Source organism: Daucus carota, chromosome 6 (assembly GCF_001625215.2).
Source record: "Daucus carota subsp. sativus chromosome 6, DH1 v3.0, whole genome shotgun sequence".
Taxonomy (NCBI): Eukaryota; Viridiplantae; Streptophyta; class Magnoliopsida; order Apiales; family Apiaceae; genus Daucus; species Daucus carota.
The window spans coordinates 31064087-31089897 of record NC_030386.2 but is presented as its reverse complement, the minus strand read 5'-3'; the positions used below and the strand labels follow the sequence as shown (position 1 = coordinate 31089897).

General features: G+C 32.4%; 2 protein-coding genes and 1 non-coding gene across 8 annotated transcripts; all 3 read left to right on the top strand.

Moving 5' to 3' along the window:
- The first annotated feature begins 6174 nt into the window (after nt 1-6174).
- On the top strand, nt 6175-12160 carry LOC135147320 (uncharacterized). Of its 6 annotated transcripts, XM_064080375.1 has the most exons (9): nt 6175-6385; nt 7249-7591; nt 7703-8199; nt 8268-8316; nt 8434-8541; nt 9314-9439; nt 9878-9973; nt 10896-10982; nt 11710-12158. In XM_064080375.1, the coding sequence occupies exons 3-9, from the start codon at nt 7834-7836 to the stop codon at nt 11712-11714; spliced, it is 837 nt and encodes a 278-aa protein (XP_063936445.1). In that variant the 5' UTR covers nt 6175-6385; nt 7249-7591; nt 7703-7833; the 3' UTR covers nt 11715-12158. The 6 variants fall into 6 exon arrangements, 3 of the variants coding, with proteins under 3 accessions (XP_063936445.1, XP_063936446.1, XP_063936444.1); XM_064080376.1 differs by having other exon boundaries at nt 7249-8199; nt 10905-10982; nt 11710-12160; XM_064080374.1 differs by having other exon boundaries at nt 7249-8199.
- A 4928-nt stretch (nt 12161-17088) lies between these two features.
- On the top strand, nt 17089-20492 carry LOC108224569 (uncharacterized). Its single transcript, XM_017399232.2, has 5 exons — nt 17089-17307; nt 17372-17450; nt 17963-18322; nt 19537-19877; nt 19956-20492. Exons 1-5 carry the CDS (start codon nt 17224-17226, stop codon nt 20172-20174), a joined length of 1083 nt encoding a protein of 360 aa, XP_017254721.1. The 5' UTR covers nt 17089-17223; the 3' UTR covers nt 20175-20492.
- A 1080-nt stretch (nt 20493-21572) lies between these two features.
- On the top strand, nt 21573-21654 carry LOC135147519 (small nucleolar RNA SNOR75). Its single transcript, XR_010285092.1, has one exon. It is a non-coding gene; the product is annotated as a small nucleolar RNA SNOR75 (small nucleolar RNA).
- Nucleotides 21655-25811: the final 4157 nt, after the last annotated feature.

Here is a 25811-nt window from a genome sequence, read left to right as displayed (position 1 = left end):
ATGCATATACACAGAATTATGCGTGCTTACATACGCTTGACTCCATCTCAAGTAGAATGGAGCTGAATTCACCTCAAATGTCGCAGCACTAGTGCCCCTTTGCCCAGGTTGCTCACCACTGTCCTCCCACCGCCATTTATTTTTTCAACTTGCGGATGTCTACAGCGATTTATCGACCATTCTCAGCTGCATCCTTACAATAGCTGACCACCTTCAAACGCAGTTTTTGCTTCTTGTGCTACGTAATTATAATAAAATAAAATGCAAAAAGATAAACAGATTAGTAGATAATAATTTTTAAATATGAATTGAAACATTGGTTAATTTCTATAAATATGCCAGATATTTTTCAAGTCATCGACTTTTTAGCTATGCATGTTAAGTTTAGGTCGTCTCAGGACTTGTGAGTTGTGAGTTTACAGATGCATGTCCCGACTCTGGCCAGATAGTATCACCTTTCCTGCACTCACAGCATTCGAACGTGTGAGTGTGTTTACTTATAAATTCAAACCATAAAATACAACTATTTCAAGCACCACACATAAAAAATGATCATGCCAAGGTGATCATACGTCACTGCAAAACTCATATGTTCCCAGTTATCTAGTAGCGGACAGCCAGACTGGTATCTGTTTAAAATTTTCTCTATTGAATTCATATTCTTCGTCTAGTTGTATTTGCCTCGCTCAACTTAATCATAAATATACACTTGAATCATAAGTACCGATAGGTTAAATCTCAATTAATGTGCATGTTTGTGTAAGACTTATTTTGTCAGATTTTTATTTATAACTTGGAATCAAACACCATTTACGTAAATTATGAACCAACTTATAATAACTTATAAGCCGGAACATGAAAGTTAAAAATTCTATTTTTTAGTATTTTTAATTTCTAAAAATTTGACTTTACAAAAGGTATAAGTTTACTTCAAAACTAATTTATAATTTTTTATTATTATATTTAGTATTTTAAATTTAATAAACCATAAATATACAAAATTTAAATATATAATTTAAAATTATTTTCACTTATAAGTAGTCTTTTTGTTACACGTAATAAGTAGTTTTAATTTAAGCCAAAGTGTACTCGGTTCTTGTCAGCGCCATCACCAACTCAAACAGTATTCGACAATAAAAGACACGGAAACATTTAAACCTTAAAAGTTAAAACCTACGAATCTTGGCATATTAAAGGAGTGATAATGTCTTGAAATTTTTTGGATTATCTCATGTGTATTCTGTAATAAGGTAGTCAGGGGGTCTGTTTTGAGCAAGTGCACCAAGTGCAACAGCACAGTGCTCATGGAAATTTAGGGTCCTCAATTTATGAATATTTTTTTTTATCTTTTAGTATACTCATGATAAATTAATCTCTCTTTAATTTTTATCATTATTTTATTTAAACACTAATTAATACACTGTACAAGCAGTAAATCCCACACGGCCACACACATATTTAAGTCTAACGATCCAAAAAACAAACAATTTTTCATTTGTAGTAATACAATTTTGTTTATGATATCTTATTATTTTAAATGTATTAAAATTTTGTTTTGTCATTTGGAAGAGTCTCATTCTTAAAGTTAGCACAGGGGTTAAAAGAAATCCCGGACGGCCCGGAAGGTAGTCTTAGGGCAAACCCAGCAGTGATCCAAAGATCTAAATTTGGGGCAGATTACCCCAAATTCTCCTCCAGCAGTGATCCAAATTTGGATCAGTGAATAGTACTGATCCAACTTTATTATAAAATAATGATTTTGTTAATTCTAAATATTTCGTTTATTGGACTTAAAATTAACTTGTGATTATTAATATTTAATTAATAATAGTTTATAATTAATAATTAATAACATTAATGTTTTAGTAAAAACTTTAAAATAATAAAAAGTATATAAAATGCATAAAATAAAATTACAATACCGGAAAATGACTAGAATACAGTACGATAGTAACGATATATATAAATTTTGATTTAATCGAACAGATTATTTCCGTTCCCTTTGAGATAATCAAAATATTAGCAATTAAATATATAATTTAAATACTTTGATCGTTGTTAAAAAAAATAATTAAAATAATTAATTAAATATAATATAAGTAGTTAATAATGATTAAATATTAAATTTAAAATTATATAGTCTAATATGAAATTTATGTAATATAATATACAAAAAGGAATTTGGATCAGAATTTGGATCACGCTGCTGGAGTTCGTCAGAAATTTGGATCAGAATTTGGATCAGTTGATGATCTAAATTTGGATTTTTGGATCGCAACTGCTGGAGATGAAAGTAAAATCGGTTGTACACAAACTTCATTATAGCACTAGTAGTAGGCGATTATTTGTTTCTTCAGAGCCTTTGCAGGACAGACTACAGAGTACTAAAGACTATAGTGCACAATAGTAGTAGCAAAGCACACTAACTCTGATCTCCACCCAAACCGTAAAACTGAAGGGCCAGCTTCAACGGTTATAAGAAACCGTCCAAAAGGCTCCCCTTTCACAGACCGACACGCAAGTTTACACAGAAATCTAGGTAATCTAAGAAGCCACCACGTATCACAAATACATCAAATTTACTTGTGTCGGTTCGGGGTCTGTCATATCACTCACCTGCAAGTCTAGCCCTAGGTTGAAGAACCACCGTTGCATTGTTGCCACGTATCTTAATAATGTAACTTCTGACATGTACAACCACAAAATAACATGCTTGCACTTTACCTATTTATAGTCAATCTGATTCCACAATAGTGCTGCGCTCAGGCGCTCCATCACTCTTTAATATTTTATTTTCAGATTTTTCCAAGGTGGTTACTACACTTTATAATATTTCTCAGGCACTTTGCTGTAGTTTCCATTTTGAAATTGTATTTTAATTTAATTTAGTTCTTTATTCACTGCTCATTCACGTGAACACTTTTCTCTCATTTCTTTTCAATAAAGAAATGTAGGATTCTGAAAGACGAAGCTGGTCTCAATATTTTTTTGTGTCAGGAGGAAGCTGATCTCTCCAATTAGTTGTGTCCAATGGGGACACTCGGGAAGCAACGAAGACTTTGGGTTTTTAGCTGTGTTCTCTGCTCCTGGTTCACAAAAATAATGTTATCATGTTCTTTTTAAATATAATTTTTTAATTAGATACTTTCCAAATATTATGTTTGTATATATCTTTCAAAAACTAAAACAGATACTTCTTCCCTCCCTTTTAAATATTCATTTTTTAAAAATCACACATACTAAGTAATAGTAGGCTCTATAAATTATTTTTTGAAAATCCCTACTTAATGTCTTGAAAATGGTTATTTCAACTAAAATTTAAACCAATCAAGCCTTGGAAGAAATTGTGAAAAGATATATGAAAAATTATCATTAAAGTTGTTTTAAAAATATATTAAATATATAAATAGAGATAAAGTATCATATTAAAGTGCGTATATAAAATTACAGGAATATGGAACACTGGAAATTAATAAAATAAATTCAGTTTCAGTTACCAGCTTTCCAGTGAATCTTCAGAAATTAATAAAATTAAATTTAGTTTCAGTTTCACATATGATTAATAGCAGTACATTTGTGTATAACAATTTGTGAGTATACTATATTAGCAGAACACTGGAAGTCGGGAAAAATACCGGTAATGGGCAATAGAGAATGGAACTAAATTGCCTATAATTCCCCCCTCATTACGAACTACATGTGTCATGTATGTAAAGTGTAAACACACCACATTCCATAAACTAATAAACAAGTTAGTCATTTTCATATCTTAACAACATTTAAAGTATTGAACGACAATGTTTTTTCGGGTAAGAGTTTTTCTCCTTTTAGGTACTACCAGTAAACGTAACTTTGAGTGTTGGAAAGAGATAATTGCACATGTTTTGGGATGTAATATGCCCAACATTATAGATAATGTATGCCCAGAGTGTTGGATGTTCATCCCTCGTCTGATTGTGAATGGACCACGTTACTTCTTCTATCTGCAGCTGTTGCGTCTTCGATTCGTTTGAAAACAACCCAAAACATATTTACATATATTTAGAAACATGAAATGATAAAAAAGTAAAGGTAGTTAGAGAATCTCCAATACTCTCTTAAACCACTCTTTAAATATAATACGAAAAATTGACTCTTAACAAATTAATGTACATTCATTTCCAACAACACTCTTTATATTCACTCCCTAGACAATATTTTACTATTAAATTACTTTTATTAAATAGGGTACAATACAAAAATGGAGAGAGAAAGTGGGTCTTTGTATTACTTTAGAATAAAATATAACTTAAGAGTGGGAGCTAGACTCTTAAAAAGAGAGGAGAGAGAAGACGCTGTTAAGGTTTTGAAAAGTTTTTAATAATCTATTGGAGCTGTAATTTTGTTAATGCTTTCTGCTATTTAAAATGACAAAAGCATACTTCGAAAGATTGAAAATGCAATAATTCGCATACATAAATGTGCTCCTGATTTATAAAATGAAAAATGGAATAAAATAGGAATCAATTTTATCTTTTTAAACTTGCAATTCCAAACTTCTTAAGAGTGTCTTAGAATACGAGAATATCAAATTATGTCTTATTTTTTAAATACCATTACATATGCATGTTTTAAATTATTTTTAATAATAAAAAGTTAATTACATTATCTCTCATCTTTTCTTTTCCCTTCAATAATAATTTAGATATATTGTTATTCTATCAATAAAGTATAATTATAAGATTTGTCGTTAAAGTTCATGCGCCAAATATTGTCTCGTTTACCCGAAAGTTAACTCACCAGATGAACTTCAACTAGGGCCGGTTGATGAAGAGGCCTGGAAGGTCCCCGGGAACAATCCACAGGCAGAGTAATACGTATAGTAAAAATGGTCCAAACGACTTTCATACACGACCCGCTTACAGGTTAGTCTAATTGGAGAGTAACAAATGGGGCGAGTCCAGTAGTGCAAAGATCATGCATTACCTTCATCTCCAGTTTATAAACCAAAGTCCAATACATGTTTATTTTTACACAAAAGCCCAACATAGAGAATCTATATCTATATCTATATCTATATCTATATCTATATAATCCTAATTTGTGAATACAAAGGATATGCCAAATGACCTTTTCTGCCCTTCATTTTATTTTCTTTGTATACTGCCCAGGGTGCTACACGTAAATAAACAAGCTGCTTGGATCATCCACAAGATAACGGGTACTGACCCAGTTCAAATTGCAACTGCTTCCAGCTTTAATTACCAGAGGATCCGAAATTGAGCGGGCGATCCAGAATATTTTTCGAATTTGATGGTCTGTTATGTCAGCCCATAATCTCAGGAGTTATTTTCCGAATTATTTCACGAGAAACTGCTCCCGCTGAAAGGGCCATTAATCATCTTTTTACTGGCAATTTTGAATCATATATGAGGCAAGTATCTTATCTTTCCATTTCCATCATTCCATGATCACGCTTCATCTTTCTTGCTTAATGGATCAGACGGGTTTCGTCGTACTACAAGGCGAATGTAGTGTCCTCTTTATCCATTATCTCCTTCTTCTCAGATTGGTGAGTAACAACAACTGTTTTGTGTAATTCAAAAGTTTCGTCTCAGTTTCTTGAAGATTTGCAGATTATCATGTATCCGTCAGATTCGGTTGGATTATACTCTTTGTTTTTTTTGCTTCGTGTTTACTAAAATTATAGTCCAACTGTTCGAAGAAATGCTTCAAATAATTATCTATGCATAACTGTATTTTTTTGTTAATTATCTCACAACACATTGTTGTATCAAACAAAGTTTTATATTTTGTTCTTGGTAATATAAACTGGTATTTCAGATTTCGGTTTGTTACAATTAAAATTCACCTCCTTTGAATTTTCCTGCAGTAAGCACATTAGGAGCAAGTATCTTCACATCTCCACATTTCTGATAGGATTCGCTTTTTGTTCCAGATGTACTACATTGCCTGAATTTGTTGATTCTTGGGCCAAAGAGCTCTTCCTTTAGTATCAGCAACAGAATGAAGCTTATGCACAAGCTTAAAAATACCTCTAACAATGCTTCTGACTAACCTACTACGACAAGGTAGGCCAACTATATCTAGACTATGTTTCTTCATTTCTTTTATGAGGCACTTTTATCTTTAAACGGTTCAAATATAGATTAGTCTGCAAGTTGGTTTAAGACTTTAAGGTACATTACGTATCAGTTGTTTTTTGAGCTTAAGATAAAGATACTATATATATGGCCAAATCACTTACACTCATTCTTTTCCTGTTTTGTTTTTCATGGATACTATTAGGGCACATCACATGGTCTATTACAGACATATCGTTCTTGCAGTTGGTAAATCATGGGATTTTAGAGGAGCTTTTACAGAGATTGAAAGAGTAGAGAAGGTAGATTTACCTCCACTTCTCTATGAATTTCTGGTATATTATTTGTCATTAAGTCTATGAGTACATATATGCAATTCGAATTACACATTTGTACCTGGATGTTAAGTCCAACCACTATAGTGCAGGTTTCTCCTTCCAGGTTATTATAACCAATGATGTAGTTGCTAATGTATATGGATTCTTCTGATAAAACACCTTTAATCAAAGTCATCTTGGAAGATTTTATTGGAGCATTGTTAGAACTATAGTTTTTATATTGGTGATGAGCATATATATTAAATTTTGTTAGCATATGGTATTTGGTACAATCCTGTTAAATTATTTATTCATTGTGCTTTACAACATGTGCATCTGCTCTGACGACCTTATTTTATGTGGATTATAGGTTCCGAAAAACAAACTCTTATAATTGGTCTACATAGAGTTCTCCTGCTCAAAATAATATTATGCCTTCTTTCAGTTGCTCTGTATTTTTATTAAGTTTGGTAAATAAAATTGGCCCGGGATGAGGAAAAAGGCAACCTAAAGATCATGTCCTTATAATTTCTTTTTTTTTAAAATCCAAATTCGTGCTCTACAATTTCATTTTTAAGTTAAGTGAGAGGCCTTCGTGATAATATTTATTTGATGAGGTCTAATATTTTGTTTATTTAGAGATCAATTTACTCGGTTCTAAATTAAGTAGTCAATAAAAGATTGATGTATAAATGTGTGTCAATTTTATTATTTTTGAGGCATGTGCAATGATGTATTTGATAAGTTCTCGCATATTAATAATTGTGCCCTCAAAGGCAGGGCTTACAACTACACAGCTTCTCTTGCATTCTCTGCCGCAACAATTAATTCCCAGCTTCTGTTTCCAGGTTTATTACATGATGATGGTTCACAAAGGACGGAAGGCGTCTGATAAGGAGGCAGTGAAGAATGCTGACTTAGCAGATCTGGATGTGGAAGTTTCTGACCAAAACATAGAATCTGAAGACGATGTAGAAGTTTCTGACCAAGATGTAGAATCTGTAGATATTCTTGATGTGGAAGTTTTTCACGCAAATTTAGAATCTGAAGAGGATGATGGTGATATAAAGCTAAGTGTATCCGGCAGTATATGACAGAGCTATCCTACTTGATAAACTTTGGAATGTCAGCTGGCCAGAGAATGTTGATTGGATACACAAGTTTACTCTTGATTATAGTCAAAAGAAAGAGGTGGATGTGAATGACGACCTGAACCAAGAGCTATCCTTTTATAACCAAGCTCTTGACAATACTAGAGAAGCTTTTACGAAATTGAAATTTAATGAATATTTATTTTTGAAGGCCTACAGATTATTATGCTGAAATGGTGAAAAGTGATCATCACATGGAAAATGCTAGAGACGGCTTTTGGCAGGAAAAAAAAAAGAATCTAGGAAGCAGAGGAGAGAAAGAAGGCTAGAGAGAACAAAAAGATGTCAAAACCAGTCCAAGCTAGAAACAAAAATAGAGGGCTAAGGAAAAGAAGAACAAGATTGAATCTGTTAAAAAGTGGAGGAAGCAGAGGCAACAAAATGGGTTCCCTGTGGTTTAAAAAGATTTTGACATCGGCTTATCGTTTGAGGATGGATATATATTTGAAAGCTAAAATAAAAAGAGACATGGGGTGCATCCTGGTGATCGTTCTAGAGGCAAGGCACGCCAATGTGCTGGCAAGGGTAAACCAGGAGCCATACAAATTCTTCAGCAGGGACATTAATTCAAATTCTTCTGCAGCGACATTAATTCAAATTCTTCAGCGGGGACATCGAACTGAAGCCATCTTCTGTTTTCATCGGAGTGTAAGCAGTTGCTATGATGTTTTATTATGTTGTAGTTGTCATGATTTTCATAGATATTTATCAAACAGGTAGGAAAAGATCTGCCGTGTCCTGTTTCGCCGCCTTCTATCTGGGATAGTGAGTTTTTTTTAACCTTTCTGACATTCGCTTTTTAGTCCGTCTTTGATGCGTTTCTTCATTATGTATTGTTTTTTGAGGGTCCATCTTCCTTATATTTTCTGATTCATTATGTAGTCCAGAGGAGACATGGTGTTAACGAAAATCGAGTGCCTGGTGATGTAAACAATGAGAACATCGAAAATGTCGATCCCAATTCACATACTGCATGTGCGGGAAGTAATGGTAAACCCTTATTTTGAAGATTTTAATAATAGATTTTAGTCCATTAAACCTTTTAATTTTTTGTATTAATTTGTCCGGTGTAGTTTTCAATCTGCTGGATCCAACCGTATGTTATTGCACTGTATACAGTTTTTACTTTTCTTAGCCTTTTTCATGTTCATTTTGCAGAGGAGTTATGATATAAGTGATTGATAAGTTTGAAGTTCTGAAATGTAGGTTAGGCCCAAAGCAGACATTTGTATACATATTTTATGATCTGCATAGTTACTAATGGCCTAATCTCTGGACTATTTCTAAAGTCGGGTCGAGTGTACTACTTGATCACCAGCGTTTGTAGTCCATGAATCTGAGTTGTACAGGTTTCTCCTTTTGTACATATATACCTTTGTTTTCCACTTTGTTTTCCATATATCAGTACACTTTTGTTAAAAAAAGTATATAATTCAAAAGTAAGACTGGTTTTTTAAATCATCTCTGTGCGTGTTCACATCATATAAGATGGATTGAAAATTTAACCATGTTTCACACTCTTTCTTCTTCATTTAAAATTCAAATTTCACCCTCGCTGTCCTCCTAGCATTCAATGAAGCAAAAAGGTGTGTATTGTGTCTGTTTCTTCTTCGTTAATGTTTAATTCTTCTGTAATGTTGAATGTATTATCCGGCTTAATCACGAACAGGTAGTAAGCGTGCACCTTTGGGTCCTCTGTCTTCTTCTTCGTTGTTGTTTTCGTGAATAAACGTTGGAGCATAATAAATCCTCACCGTTTCAGGACGAAAGAGTTGTCACATGCCGAACTCCTCTTCTATGTCTAATAGTTTTCTGCCTCAATATGATGTTCCTCAATCGACTGAAAGCAATGATCCAAATACGGGACCGGTTTCAAGCGGACCTTCAGGTTAGTTTCCCTGTCTTTGTTGTACCGCATTAGGCAATCAACTTCGTTTCAACAATTTAGTTTCTTTCTTGAGTAGATTTGATAATAGCAAAGTGGTTCTCCAAGCTCCCTTCTTGCATAAATTCATAGATAAGAAGTAGCTCTTTGTCCTCCCAGCAGTATGCAACCAGTTTCACAAGATTAGGATGAGAAAGGCATCCTAAAAAGTTCAATTCAGACTGAGAAAATAACAAATATTTAGCAGCACCAAGAGTAGTTATTTAAAGATCTGAAAGAAGAAACTGAATTACCAAATTGGACAGAAAATTGGAGTAAGAATCATGTCCACGACTCATTAGAATAGATTACTTTTTAACTTTAGAATTCTTTTTCACACAAACTATAACTTTTGCGATATAGTTTTTAATCTTAATTTATGATTAACAATTTTCTGCTCAGGCACTACCACTGTTGGTTGTAGTCATGATTTTTTGACGCCATCACAGAGACGGCTACATGGCGTTGATCTATCTAAAGTATCAACTCCAACACCAAGTAATGTTCTTTTTTGATGCTAAAACTCTCCAAATTATGGCTTTTATGTGTTTGATTGTGATATTTTCACCCTATTTTGTCAATAGTTTTGTATCGGCAGTTTTAGCAGCAAACATTAACCATCAATTTATTACCAAGTATCAAATCATCATGATTCAAATTAGTTAGTTTATTTCTTTGTTTAGTGATTAACTTAGATCCTTGAAAACAGTAGATCATATATTTGTAGCTGGCACTATACTCTTCAAATTTAGGCCTGCAAATGTAAAATATTTTGTAAGCCTAAACCATAAACTCTTATTCAGAGAATCGGAAGTCACATTTTATTCTTTTTCAATTGCAGCTTTAAATGTAAAAATTTTATACTGGACTCAAGTTAAAATCAACAGCTAGGAGGACTAAAAGGGCCTGTGACCTGCTATTGAATTAGTACCATTTTATGCATATAAAATGGTCATCAGAATTGATTGTGTTAGTCCTAATCTTTGAATTTACAGAAAGTGCAAATATATTTATGAATTATCTACACATATTGCGTTACTTAATGATGTATTTCCAGATTTTAGAATTGACCTTCTATTTTGGTTGCATGCTTCTCGTGCCCTGTGTTGTGAAGTATTATGGTCAGCTTGGAAGAAATGAAAAGAAAAAGAAAATAAAATGCAGAACATATTATGTAGAGACGGATAGTTAAATTATGCAGGACACTGAATTCTGAAACAGTGATGATAGTAGAAGCTGCTATTGGCCTAACATTTGTCTCGCATCGTTTCATTTTGTAGTCGAGGACTGCATCAAGTTATTATCTATTTTTTTCACCAGCCATGTATTTGATGAGGAGATGATATAGTAGTTCATTTTAAATTTAAAGAACTATAACTTTGATGGTTTGTAAATCTTATTATCCATGTTTACTTTTAAGACATAACAGGTTTTCAAGACAGGCTCGGGACTCAAAGTCCAACTGGAATTACACAGAAGGGATTCATAGGTTCAAGCCAGGCATCAGGTATTTATAGATCACGTGTTCTTATTTTCTGATGCATAGTTCAATATAATCATGACTTTTTAATTTAGTCAGCTCAAAGTTAAGTGATGCATTTGTAATTTTAGTTACCCTTATCATTATTTTGTTTGATTTTAAGTTTTATTCATCTTTTTCTTGATTATTATTGTGAGTAAAGTTTTATTTCAACAATTCAGATCTATGGATTTTGATTATTGTGAGTAAAGTTGTATTACAAATGTTGAATATGGATTTTGATTTATAATTAAATAGTCTCCTGATTGCTTTGGTGGTGTTGATCTGTCATGATAAATCAGTAATAAAGTTTTTCTACATTTGATCTATATAATTGATCAGTTATAATTGGATAATTGGATGGAGTCCTTAAGCTTATACTGTTATGCATGTTACTCCAGGCTTAGGGAACTACCATGGCCCATGGTGTTAGCTATCTAGAAAAAGAATGGTCTAGCAAGTGATAGGCTCTTTCTCTGTATATTTCTATACTCTCTCACTGTATACTTATATATAAATGCTGGATTTTCTTCTCACACGGGTCCTAAGTGATCAAAAAAGAAAGAACTCATCTTCTTTCTTTTTGGAAGAAAACAAGAAAGATCGGTTATGTGTTTTTTTAGTTACTTTTTTGTATATTCAAGTTTTTACCTTGAAGAGTACATTCGTAAGATACTGATGATTCTTACTGCTGATGGAACTCATGATTATCTAGGTTGATCCTGCAGTTGGGGCAGCTCTACTGGCTTGGAATTACTTAACTAAAGAAACAAATGAGGAATTTCATAGACAGCCATAGTGGGATATGATAATAGTGTATAGTTACATAGGATGAAATTTAAGATTAATAGGTGGTTGCTGAGGAAACTGGTTTCACCAGGGATGAGATGATTAGCAGCTAGGGATTCAAATTTTTTGAATACTCATGAAGTTGGTGGGCATGAAAAGTTGCAAAGTGCATGTGGGAGTTGTTCTGAAGTGTCCAAAGCAGGCTGATCAAGAATAACAATAGTAAAGCCGGTCTTTAGTGAAAGTTGTGAGAATTGTCTTTGTTTCTTTGCTCTGGTAGTATGCCTGATAAGCAGGACCTCTGGTTACATAGATTAAATTGTACTTTCATATTGGGGTTAATTTAACCTAAGGTGATCACTATATGCAATATGCAGTATAAGAATTTATGTGGCAGCAATTGTACTTGATTTATCTTTGATTTTTTTTAATCATATTTTCTCATATTATAAGACTTTTTATAAAAATATTTGATTATATAGTTATTATAACATTATAGTTTTTGAATAGTGTTAATAATTTTATGATCAAAATTAATTAAATTTTTCAGCAAAACTTTTTCTTAGGCTAAATTTATTCTACAAAATAATTTAAAAACATTTGTTTTATAAATATAGATAGGCGTGTAATTTTCAATAAATTTTAGAGAAAAACAAGTAATTAAAAATTATATTTTCTTAAACCAACCAAGATTAAAGTCTCACTTATTTTTTTCACAGTATCATCCAAAATAATACCTTCCTATGCAAAAAAAAAATATTAAAAATGTCAATATCAAATATCCGACTTCTATTTTTATCATCTAAAGCATATACAAATATTTCAAGCATATGGTCGTTGAGATGTGCTCTTCATTTTCCGCAATTTTAATTTTTAATGTCTAATAAGTCGATTATGCTTCAACATTGTTAATCTTGGTTAATATTATTAGTTTTATCGCGCACATGTTTGATGATCGATATATTTATATTAATTTAACAATAGCTATTATACAATTTTTTTGAAATTTCCAGCAAGTCTTTTAAAAAAAATGTTATTGAAATAAAAAAAATTATTTGATATTGACAAAAATCGAATCTAAATTTATGCATATTAATATTTAAATATAAATAGATATAATGTGTTCAACACACTGTGTTCAAGTTAAATATTAGTTGTTAATATAAATGTTAATTGACGAAAAACTTAAAATAAAATAGTAAAAAATGCAAATATTGCGTTAATCATAATAAAATGATGTTAAAATTAATTAGAAAAACATAATAAAAATACCGTGCGCTAAACACGGGCACTATAATTTAAACTTATAAACTTATAGATTTCCTGAACTACTTCTGTCACGAGAAGAAGTATTATTTCTTTCATTTGTCTTGGAGCGTATTCTCCAATGTTCAGCCACTGGTTTCGTGCAGTTCATTAAACTCAAGTTCTGTTCAAAATTCAGATTTTTTTAGCATACATGTGGAAACAATCTTGCCATGTATCTGCAGGTACTTTACTATATTTATTGGCATAAAGTTTTTAAGACTAACGCTCCTAAAGCATCTGATATTCAGTTCCGTCCAATGAATTAAACTTAATTTCGTTAAACTCAAAGATTAATATTATATTGTGGGTCACGGACTAACAACTGTGATTCGTAACACTATGAGAATCTATTATATTTTTATTAGTTAATGTTATAATTAAAAACACATTACAATTAATTATTTAAAATTAAAAATTCAAACGTCACCAGTGTGCGAAGCACGGGCCAGATTGCTAGTCTTTATAATGCCTCGGTAAACTAAATGTTAGTGTAGCACTAGTAAAGTTACGAGTTAATGACACTTCGTAATCCCTAGATTTGCTCTTTATTACCTTAACTTTAAAACATGGAAATTATTTCTGAACACACATAACGATGTAAAAAAATTTAAAATAATTTTTAAAATATGTATCTAGATTTAGAATCTGAAAATTTATTTATTTTTTACATAAACGATGTAACTTATTTTAAAATTTTAAAATAAATACATATTTTAAAAATTATTTTAATTTTTTTACATCGTTGTGTGTGTTCAGAAATAATTTCAAATTATAATACATAAACTTTGAGGGGTCAAAAGGGGTAAAGTAGCTGTTAGAAACTAATATACACAGTGTTACCTCTCAGACAGTTAAAGTTAACAGCAAGTTTGTACGGAATAGTGACCAAGGGTTACAACTTGCACGCGAATGTTAAGTGTAGGGTGCATATTATCACGTTTTAAAGTTTAGGTACTAAACTGCGTTTGGAGCAAATTTAGGTGTTACAAAGTGTAATTAACTCTAAAGTTATTAATGGTTGTGTTTGGTGAGGTTATCGACCGAAATAAATGACTGAATAGAAATGAAAAGTTTTTTTGAAGGAATTGAATTAGCGTACAATTATTATAATGAAATTTGAGAAAATTTAATAGTTAAATATCCATCTTCAAATTTACAATGTGAATTTTATTATAAAATGTGAGGAGAAAATAGGAAAAAAGGAAAATTTATACTCCCTCTGTCCCATTTTATCCCATTTTAACTGCTTTTTTAGAGAAATGCACACAAACCAATTTTTATATTTATTGAGGTGCTTATTTGAATACTTTTACATAGGTACCCCTCACAAAGTCAAACCAAATTATTTTTTGTATTGCATAGAAAATATAAACGGCATTAATGAGGGGCAAAATTGAAAATCACCTACTAATGTATGAAAATAAGGAAAGAGTCATTTATTTTGGAACAACAACCAAATTCTAAAAAAACAGTTAAAATGACACGGAAGGAGTATATAATTACTTATAACGCATTCACGCATGCATTATTTAAATTTCATTACATTGCCCAACACAACGTCAAAGTACTGCATCGTGTATCATGTACATAGAAAGTTAAACAAAAATGTGTGCACATACGAAGATTCAGTAAGGTTATTTATCTATATAATGATGCGGACACTGCACTAATTATATAAAACATACATAACACTACCTGATTCATGTCTCGGATAATTTCAACAAATCCTCCATCAAATGAGGAAGATAAGAATGATGATGATGAAGACGAGCTTAATATAATTGTGAGCAGTCAATTGCATTTGAAGCGCGATCCCAATGATGCACCGGGTACACTGACCAAGGAAGCCGTCCTCCGCCGCATTCGCCACCGGAAGCGAGTCAACAAGTTCCGAGCTCTCCTCGGCTCCTTCTTCCCTTCTGCAAAGAATACAACTGCCGCAAGCCGTGATTAAATCGCGATGGTACGCAAATAACGCAAAACAAAACTAATGTTCCAGAACATCAACTACTCGCACTACCGAATGACTTAACAATCTGTTTGCTTGATTAGTTTTTTAGCGCTACTAGCTAGCTACTCTTGTACAGTGTCGGTTTGAGTTTTTTGCTTGTGTCTAGCCTCTTCGTTTTAAATGTTGTAACTAGAAACGCAGCGTTGTAAAACATGATTGTATGGTCTGGGATAAAGGCATGCATGGTGTAATAATCGGTAAGATCTGACACGATCCGAAATCCGAAATTGGCGCAGCAGGTTTGTACCCAGTACTAGCCACCTACTTATCAAGTGTAGTTTCTATTTTTGTAGTTCCTGCTTTCAAATTCATCCCCAAACTAGAAGTTCAAGTAAAGCTGTTCAGATCATGTGTTCAATGGATTGATACGAGTAGATGATAGGCTTAACTTTAAATTTTAATTATTGAGTAACTGTGGAGGTAGGCGGTAGGCCAGTTTTACGCTTTAAATTGTTCCAGATTCTCGGTCACGTCTATTGTAAAGAGTAAAATTGATAAATTAGTATTGTCTGTTTTATTCCCTGAAAATTATGTTGATTAATAGGAATTTTTAGAGTCAAAAAAGGAATAAAGAAAACAACAAGAGCATAAATCGGAAAGCAAAAGGCAATGCATGTGTTCGATATTTCTAAAGTATGTGTTCAGTGTTCTTACTTGACCCCAAAGAAAAAATGATACTCTGTTAGAGTTATGTTTTAAGTTAAAATTTTAAAATATCAAATTGCAAATCTATCGAATACGATCACGATTAAAAAAATAGTTGGATTCCTTCTTATCTACAGCCCACAAATCACACGATACACGACAAGCCGGCCCACATAGTTTCCTTGAGGCTTTCAAAAAGTAGTAATCCAAACACTATTAGCAAAACTCCTCTCAATACTTAATATACTTAATAGAAGTATTTCAAGATAACATACAAGATATGCATTTTCTGATTTACAATAAACGATTTACATGAATGTCTTTGGTTGTAATCTGAACCGTTGGAATGCAAAATAAAATCAGGAGTGCTAGTTTTATAGCAAGTCCAACAATATTCTTAGAAGTGCTTTAAAAATATAATAAAAAATAGTGTCTCAGTGATATAAGACATTTTTTTGATACATGAACTCTAACAATATGTAATTGTGCTTTATTATTAAATTAATAATTTATTTGAATTAGTGTGGGAGGGAAGTGAAAAGGTAAGAGGAGAGATTCATTCAAATGGTAGAAAGTTAATATTTTATTGTGAAAATTGGTTTAGAACATACTGCCTAAAAAATCAGGTATTTGTTGGATATCCCAGTGGTACAAGGTACCACTAGAACATAGTTGGAGCATACTTTAACTTTAACACGTGCCACCGGAACATAGTTGGAGCACACATTTAATCCAAATACTTTAAATTTTAACTTCGTACATCAATTTGGGACAATACAATAAATTTAACCCAGAATCCAAATTTAAAAGAAAGTTAAGAACGTGGCGTGGGCTTTAAGAGCAAGTCCAATGCAGAGCCCAACTGCTGATGTGGAAGAGAGAGGCAGGGACCTGTTTGTTTTTGAAGCGCTGGAGAAGAGGAGAGAAGTTGGCCAGGCCCGTGTTCCTGGGCTGGCCAACTCGAGCAGCTTTTCCTGACTTTCTTTGTTTTATTCATATTTTATACAAGTTATACACTATAAATTTGATAATCTTATGAACCTGGGCTGGAGTGTATTGCCCAGTTTTTATAAGAGGCCACCTTTGATTACGTGTCAAGGAAAAAGGATAGAAATGGCAGAGCACTTGGGCTTGCCATTGCACTTGCTCTAAGCTCACGGCTTAAATTATATAATAATATTTAAGATTAGAAATATATTAAAAATCGATATTTTCAGTAGTGACATCATTCAAATAAGTAATTTATTATATTTTTAAAATTTTAAATTAATTTAATCAAAACGAACGTCACAGACAATTTTGGGGTCTAAATTACTGTACAGACGGACCAGTGGGTCGGGTTACTCATTATCGGTCAATTTCTTTTGTCAAGCCCTGGACTGAGGCGGAAAAACTCCACAGGGTTTAGGGTTTAAGAACTCAGCTAAGTGGTCTCAAGATAAAATTCACTCTCGGACAAAAGGTGAGCTTGGGGAAATGGGATTGCAATGGGGTTGCTGTTGTCTTCAGAATCCAGCCCCAAGAATCGTTACTAATGCCTCACACTTCTCTTCTCACACTGTAAGCCAGTTTTTTCTTGTATTTCCCCTCTCTCTCTCTCTCTCTTCTAATGTTTTGTTTTTAGGCATTGGCTACAAATAAAGCTGGAAGCTTAACTCCCAAGAGGAGTCGATTTCTTCCTGGGTTTGATGAGTCATCCAGATGTATGTTCTCTGTTCAAACTCTATTACTACTTGGTTTGGTTAAGAGAGAATGGGATATGTAAGGAATGAAATTAAAAATTGGGAATAGAATAATAGAGATTTGTGAAGGAATTGAGTAGATGGGGTATTTATTTCCGAAGTTGTTGGATTGAGCTCTATTTTAGATTTTCTAATAATTGAATGTAGGAAGGAATGAAAATTTGAATTTGTACCTGCAAAATAGCGTATGGTTTCATTTCTGCTTATTGTATTCCTTCCAACCGAAAGGAGTCATTGTAAATATTTTGCAGGAAATGTAAACAAGCTCGATATTAAACTGTTGCGTCTATGACTATATTTTAGATGAGCTTAAGGTTTTGCTTTTGCTTTTGAGGAACTTAAAATGATGCAAATAGTAGTGAAAAGGAAACTAATGAAAGAGAGAATGAGTATATTACGGTTTCTATAAAACTGCCATGTACCCTTCTTAAAATTCAAATGCACTGATGTTGTTTGCCTGAAGCTTTTTTCAGTATCTCTGATGGTGTCGGCATCGAGGAGGAGAATAAATGAGTATTCACTTCTGACCTATAGAAGAGGATTTACTGGATCTGCTTCAACTTCTAATCAAGAGGTTGATTTGAGTTCCACGGAACAGAAAGATGTTGGAGTTTCTGGGGCCGAACCATTTCGCGGCAAAGCAGGTTCTATTTCATTCATTGGATTAACTCATCAATCGGTTGAGGAAGGAAAGCTGGAGTCTGCACCATTCAATGAAAGTGCTAGTTCGGTATTCTGGGTTTTGGCTCCTGTTGCACTTATTTTATCTCTGGTGATTCCGCAGTTTCTTGCAATAGCAATTGATGGTTTCTTTGATAGTGAGCTGACTTCTGGTACATCTTTTAACAGTTTTTCTTGATGCATTTTGGTTTCACCAGTTTTTATTTATAAGTTTTTGTTGTTATCACGACTTTGCAATGGATGTGTCTTTTTTGTATGAGTCTATCTAGTGTGAATTGATATGCACATCTCTTACTTAGGCGCTATGTTCTTGATGAACTGTATTTTAAAATAGTGGATTGCTGCAAGCTATATTAGACCAATGATCCATTGTATGATTTTCTTAGAAATAATTTAGATTTTGCACTTACCAATCAGAATAAAGTTTTTGTCCATCATTCATAACCTAAAAGCAATTATCTTCAGTTCTCTATGTTTACTCCTCAACATTGTGCCCTTAAAATTTATACTTTAAGTGGGATGATATCTGGTGGGCATGGTGGAAATTGAACAGAGGTACTTGTTCGAGGTATTATGGCCTAGACAATGCTGCAGTAATTCACCATTAGAAATAAGTTTCCTAAACCAAAGGGGTGTATATGTTTATATGAAACTAAGAGAAATCTTATTTTCTTATAACTGATTATTTCTCATTTTACCATTTCTCTTGGCCTCAAGGGTAACAACGGAGTGAGTTGGCTAAAAGAAGGCTTTATTCAGGAGTGTTTATCTGTACTCTAGTGGAAACAAATGCAAACAATTCGTATTCCCATAGGAACTAGTGCAAGTAGGGTACTGTAGCTTGGCTGATTGGTTTGGAAGCTGAATGGCAAATTAAGCTGAGAAGATTTGTTATAGTTGGCTGGGAAGTAGGTTATGAAGAATATTGTTCCTCACATTCATCATTATTTATTTTTTGTAATATTGTTAGGCTTTTTGATAAATGTAGTTAAATGTAGACAGATCATTTGTAATAAACCACGGCACCAGCAAGAATCTAGATTTAAAGACAAGCTGTTTGTGCGTGTCCATGGTCGCTTGCCTGTTTGAAGGTTAACTGTGGGTCTGTAGATGAGCAAGCTCTTACATAAGTGGTATTTAAGCTGTCAATAGTTTAATCTCGGCCTTGGCTCAGTATGTTTGAATATATCAAGTAGATGGCGTATATCCTCACACAGCGAGTATCATAGGCTGTCACAACGAATAAACTTAAGAGATACAGAATGAAAGCAAGTTATATCTAAATAGATTGCTTTACTCATGTTGTATCCAGAGAATTTACTTGATTGTCTTTGTCTGCACACCATTGATTTTTACTGCTTTGCAGATATTGTGAGTGCGATCTGTTCAGAGGTCATATTTTACATTGGGCTGGCAACATATTTAAACGTGACTGATAGCACTCAAAGACCATACCTTCAGTATAGTTCAAAGAGGTGGGGCCTAATTACAGGTCTTAAAGGATACTTATCATCTGCATTCTTCACTATGGGCTTTAAAGTTTTTGCTCCTCTCTTTGTTGTCTATGTCACCTGGCCAATGATTGGCTTACCAGGATTTGTTTCAGTTGCTCCTTTCCTATCTGGTTGCCTCGCACAATTTGCATTTGAGAAATATTTAGACAAGCATGGATCATCTTGTTGGCCTCTGGTGCCTATTATATTCGAGGTATTTGATATCTGCAACTGATATATGGTACCTGAGACTAATGTGACCTGACTAACAAAACTTTGGAATATTTTGCAGGTATACAGGATATACCAGTTAACCAAAGGAGCTCAACTCATTGAAAAGCTAATGTTTGCAATGAAGGGACTTCCAGTAACCCCACAAGTTCTGGAAAGAAGTGGAGCTCTGGTCTCTATGATGGTGACATTTCAGGTCCTTGGTATGGTTTGCCTGTGGTCATTGCTGACTTTTCTTCAAAGGCTCTTTCCTTCTAGGCCTGTTGCCGAGAATTACTAATCCATTCCAAGAGTTGTAAATCTTGTTCTTAAACTTTTAATATCAATGCCCAAGTCAGAAGATATGTCATGAGATTTGGTTTTACAGTGCTGAAATGGTTGATGAAGTAACAAATCTCTAGTTGGGTATCTGTTTGAACATATGACTTGTCAGAATTTGAAATTACAGCTACATGATACGTCTAGTATTGTTAAGTTGAGAACTTCCAAACTTGGGCCAGGCCTTCTGCGTAAAGATCTTGAAATTTTCCGCTTGTTTCCTCCCTGGGCATGGTGTATAATTAATAGTTCTACATCAACACCATTTTTTTCAGCTAAATTTTTGTAGATTGCAGACAGCCAGACACTATAGAGCATACAGTCCAATTTAAACAAGTATCACCTGACGGCATCTCAAATTAGTTGCCTAAATTCCTTCGCATCAACCCTTAATTTATGGACTAAATTGATTGGGATTTTTTAATTAACTAATTAAATTGATGGGCAAAAAGATAGACAAACACAAGCGTGCAATGTCAACATGGCTATAAATATTGTTAAAATTTTTTGTTAACAGATTTTAGAAATTGGTTAAATATAATCAATATCCAGTATACTTATATAAAGGAGAAGCGATGAGCGCTTAGGTGGTACCTATCTGTTCTATTTTTCTAATTTTTTTAAAATTTTTAAATGAAAAATATCAAACATTTAAATCAATTTTTTTTTTGTTTCGGATATATTGGAAGCAAGTTTTAGAATTATCTTTTTCAAAATATCAACAATAAAATTTGCCTACCTTTTTTAGTGTCAAAATTATTAGAAGAAAGTTTTATATTATGATTTTAATTTTAAAAATATTAAAAATAATAATTACTTTTTTTAGTTTCGGATATATCGGAAGAAAGTTTCAAAACTACCTTTTACAATATATCAAAAATAAAAACTACCTACCTTAATAAACATCAAATCCGAATTTGCAACTTCTTTTCCATTAATTTTAACTGTTCTGGCATATCAATTGTTTTCAATTAAATAGCTATTTATTTTTATGAAGAAAAGGTAAGAGAAACAAGAAGCAAGAGTGCAAGGCAGTTGTTAGCTCGAATAAAAAAAATTACGGACAATTATTTATTTATTTTTCTTTTTAATATACGGGCTGATTTTATGCCTCAAGCCTTCAAAAAAGAGGGGTATGTTTGTAATTTGCACAAAATCACAAACCCTTAAACCCTAAAGAGAGATGGCCGCCTCACGCCTGCCTATATAATGAAGGTTATGCTGCAAAGATTTCCATCACATCGCAGCTTCTCTCTTTTCTTCTTGTTATTTGATTTGTCATTTTTTTTATTGTTGGTGTTTTTAATTTAGTAGTAACTTACTGCATATCTTATTAATTTTGATTATACGGGGAGGATATTCTCAGTGATGATGAACACAGATGACGAGTCCGATTTATCCATTCAACCCTGACGACGAAACGAGGCATTTGTCTGAGAGGATATCCCCCATTTCTTTATTTTTATTGTTTTATATTTTTTCTTTGAAACTTTGGTTTCATTGTTAGCGACTACGACAGATCTGGTTTGGATTATGTTGCTTACACTTCTATCAGATTTTCCCTGATTCTTTATAATATTATGAGGGACTAAGACTGAAAACCTTTATACAATCTCTTCTGTTTCAGTTAAAGCAGTTTATCCGTGATTTTGCAAGTATCGGTATGGTTGTAAAAATCGGGGAAACGAACTTAATTGGTTGATTTACTGATTCATTCATGATTTATCAAATTTTTTTCGATAGAGCATATTCAGTAGTTTGGTATATGATTGATTAAAATTTTAAAATATTTATTTTAAAATTTTAACGAGACTTTTCAATAAATTGAATCTCTATACGTACTGGATTGCTGTAATTTTTTGGGAGCAATTCCACTTGTCAAGTTTAAGGATAAAGAAAGCTTCATTCCAGTAATTGCTTCCGTAAGCATGATTACTGATTCATGATTTATTGAGAGCTATTAAGATAAATCTGAAATTTTTAATCAGATTAATTGATAAAGTCCCTTTAAAAATTAATTAGAATTTATTTAATAAATCAAAAAAAAAAATTAGTACATTTTATTAGCAATATTGGCTGATTTCATTTACAAGCCAACTATATTTTTTTATCAGCCAAATTTAATATATGAAAATACATACCGTTAGTGTTTATGGGGACAATGTTCTTAACCAAAAGCAAACGAGTTTCGTAATTTGAGTAGGAAAGGATCTGCTATACATGAAACACTTGCCAGATTTACAAAAAGCTGGATCACATGTCAAATGAATCTGCCCGATTTCTGTTTGAAAATAAATCGATGATGTAAATGCAAGTTTAAAAGGGACTTATAACAGAGGAGCTCAAGACACCTAACCTAGCTTGTTAGTATGTAGCTAGCCACTCTGCACTTGACAACAAGAATTTACGCATGTCAAAATTAGGAAATTGCGGAGTATGCTTAAATTATAAGCCTCTTCTATACTACGCCTAAGAGCAAGTCCAGTGCTGATGTTATATTAGATGTAGCTATTTTCATAATTAGCCTATAGCCCGGCACGGGAGCTTTTTGTTTATTTATAAACTTTTTAAATATATTTTAAATGGTGTGAAAAAATTTAATATATAAATAATAAATTAAAATTATATGTATCATGTCAAACTATTAAATTCTTTCTATCAAATTTGAAATTATTTTAAGTAGAATATGTGACGTCAACTCCTATTAGATTATATTTACAAATGTATTTTATATTAGAATTATTATAATGTGATTTAAATATTTTTCTAAAATTTTTAATGGTTCGAGATTAAAATTGATAAACACAATTTGTTTTGAATTAAGAAGATGAATCATAAACATGCAATAAGATGGTAGAATTTGTTTTGGATTAATAAAAAAAATTTGTATTAGTTCCTCACATAAATCGGACTTATTAATTATTTTGGATTAAAAAAAATCATAAACATGTGAAATACAGAATTTGTTTTTGATTCAGAAAAAGAATTATAAACATGCAAGTAAATATCAGTTGTCTTATGGAACAGAAGTAAATTTTATTCTAATCTAACGGTGCTTATTTGTTCAATATGCGATCCGATGGGATAAAAATAATTTTGTGACGATGTGATTTGTAAGATTCTACAATTAAAATTTGTAGGAAGTATGTATTTTGGATTAAAAAAAAAACCAAAAACACATGAAAGACAGAATTTGTTTTGGATTAAAAAAGGAATTACAAACATGCAAGTAAATGTCAGTTTCCTTATAGAACAGAATTTAATTTTGTTCTAATCTAACGGTGCTTATTTGTTCAATATACGATATAACGGATGATAAGCTTTTGGACAATAGGACCATGCGACCAAATTATCTCCCTTACGCTTATTATATATACTAGCCTTTAACCCGTGCGAAGCACGGGCGGTATATACCTCATAATTTATTATTTATAATTTAAATTTTAAAATCATTTTATTAGTATTTTAGTATTAATGGATTGAATTTTAATTAAATTATTTTATTCAACCGACTATATTTTCTCCCGATTACTTAAAAATGGACAAACCCTAATATATATATATATATATATATATATAGACAAAAGTTATTTGGGATCCTATATTTTCTTGGAGTCTTGGAGTCCAAATCTAGGCCCTCCATTTTAAAAGGATCCAACGGAATGCATTACAACTGTTTTGTTTTTTTTTAAAAATATAATATATTTAAGTTTATACAACTAGCGGCAAATTGTAAAAGTTTTGTACTGTCTGTGCGGACAGCGCGAGTCATGCGGAGATTACAACAAGATGAGATTTTTCAGGAATTCAAACTGCAATCGTGTCTTGCATTCCTTCTATCCCCTTATAATTTGTTTTCACCCCTTCATCCATCTGTTTGGAGGTACGAAAAAATAATTCAGTCGCAGGACGGTATTCATTTGCCGCACGTTAATGTGATGTCTGATCAGAATCATGATACAAGCAAGTACTGCATATCATTTGCTTCAAAGTAAGGTGTGGGACAAAAAATAAACCCCCCAACAAACAAATGCAGGACACTAGGACGCAACTCGTGCTCATCAAAGGACACTACACATGCTGCAATCACAAGTGCAGAACATACACAGGATTAAACTTTGTACTGTGCACATACAACTCCAATTACAAAATACCCAGATGTCCACAAAATAAGAAACTAAACACCAAGATGTTCCCAAACTCAAATGTACTGAACTAACAGAAACTCATTAACCGTTTCGCAATTGATAGTCGAATTACTCTAAATCAGATTATAGTTGCTTAGAGTGCCAATTAAACTCACACCCTCCCAAACAATTTCTTAATAAACCCCAAAATCAATAAACTCCCCTCGATTGTCTGGAGGAGCAAAATATATGGTGACCCATTGAAGTACGGTGCCACCGTACTGCAAATCTGAGATGATCGAGATCGAAAATCCGGCATGTAAACAAAAGTGAAGAACAAACAAAGTAGAATGCTGTAACTTAGGTACATCCTGCAGCGCACACCTCAGTTGTTTAAATCAGTCCGGCAAGTCCCGCACCTTTGTATGATCACAGCGAAAAACAAGCCCCGGTGATAACGGAGGAAGTTTTGAGCGGATGATGCGGGATTTAGCTTTGAATTAGCGTTTAAATTTTTTAAAACTGATTCTATAGTTTTTTTATTAATTAAAATTGATTTTACTGGATTAAATCTCAACCACAGGATCTTTTTTTAATCTAATGGTGGATCTTAAGGACTCCAATTTCTCACAAAATCTAGTACCCCAAAGATCTCCACTCTATATATATATATATATATATATATATATATATATATATATATATATATATATATAGGGAGAGGTTCAAAAGAGACCGGGGAGTAGCGAGAGACCTGAGAGACCATGATCTCTACCATTGATTCTCTTTTGATCTTGTGGTCTATATGCTATACATACATACTGGTATTCTTCCCTGTTTAAACTCTAAGGGTAGTATATTATATTTTAAAAATACGCATTATGCATACATTAATCATACGATTTTGTTAATTGTACTTCCATAATTATGCGGATTAATTACCATCAAAATCATATATATATATATATATATATATATATATATATATATATATATATATATATATATATGTTAGGATTTTAGTATATTTAATCAGAATTTAGTACACGTAGATTTAAAAATAAAAAAAAATCAGAAATTCTAATCTTTTCCAAACATAGCCGGTCGTAGAAAGAGTTATGTAATGGTTATATTGAAATAGAACACGTTAAAGTTAAAAAGAGTCATATGAAGGTTCTTGTTAAAAAAAGATATTCAAAATTATATATTTATAATTTTATTTATAACATCATTATAATTTTTTTAATGAAATATTATATGATAATGTATTGTTATGAGTGTTTTTAGTATTTGAAACTGTTTATAATATTAATAGACTCCACATTTGTAGACTTGTAGAGTTGTAGTACCAAAAGGAGAGTACCAAACCAAAAAATATAACTAAAACCTTGGACTACAAATTATACCCATGTTGGCTTATTATAGTATAGTATAGATTTTAAATTGTGTGAAAATATTTAGCTTATAAATAA

Excerpts from the sequence above, each read along its gene's own strand:
- LOC135147320 (XM_064080375.1), top strand. The coding sequence starts at position 7,834 with ATGTCAAAACCAGTCCAAGCTAGAAACAAAAATAGAGGGCTAAGGAAA. Across the intron at positions 8,317-8,433 it reads GCCGCCTTCTATCTGGGATA|TCCAGAGGAGACATGGTGTT; the intron begins GTGAGTTTTTTT and ends TTCATTATGTAG. Across the intron at positions 9,440-9,877 it reads GGTTTCAAGCGGACCTTCAG|GCACTACCACTGTTGGTTGT; the intron begins GTTAGTTTCCCT and ends TTTTCTGCTCAG.
- LOC108224569 (XM_017399232.2), top strand. The coding sequence starts at position 17,224 with ATGGGATTGCAATGGGGTTGCTGTTGTCTTCAGAATCCAGCCCCAAGA. Across the intron at positions 17,308-17,371 it reads CACACTTCTCTTCTCACACT|GCATTGGCTACAAATAAAGC; the intron begins GTAAGCCAGTTT and ends TTTTGTTTTTAG. Across the intron at positions 18,323-19,536 it reads TGATAGTGAGCTGACTTCTG|ATATTGTGAGTGCGATCTGT; the intron begins GTACATCTTTTA and ends ACTGCTTTGCAG.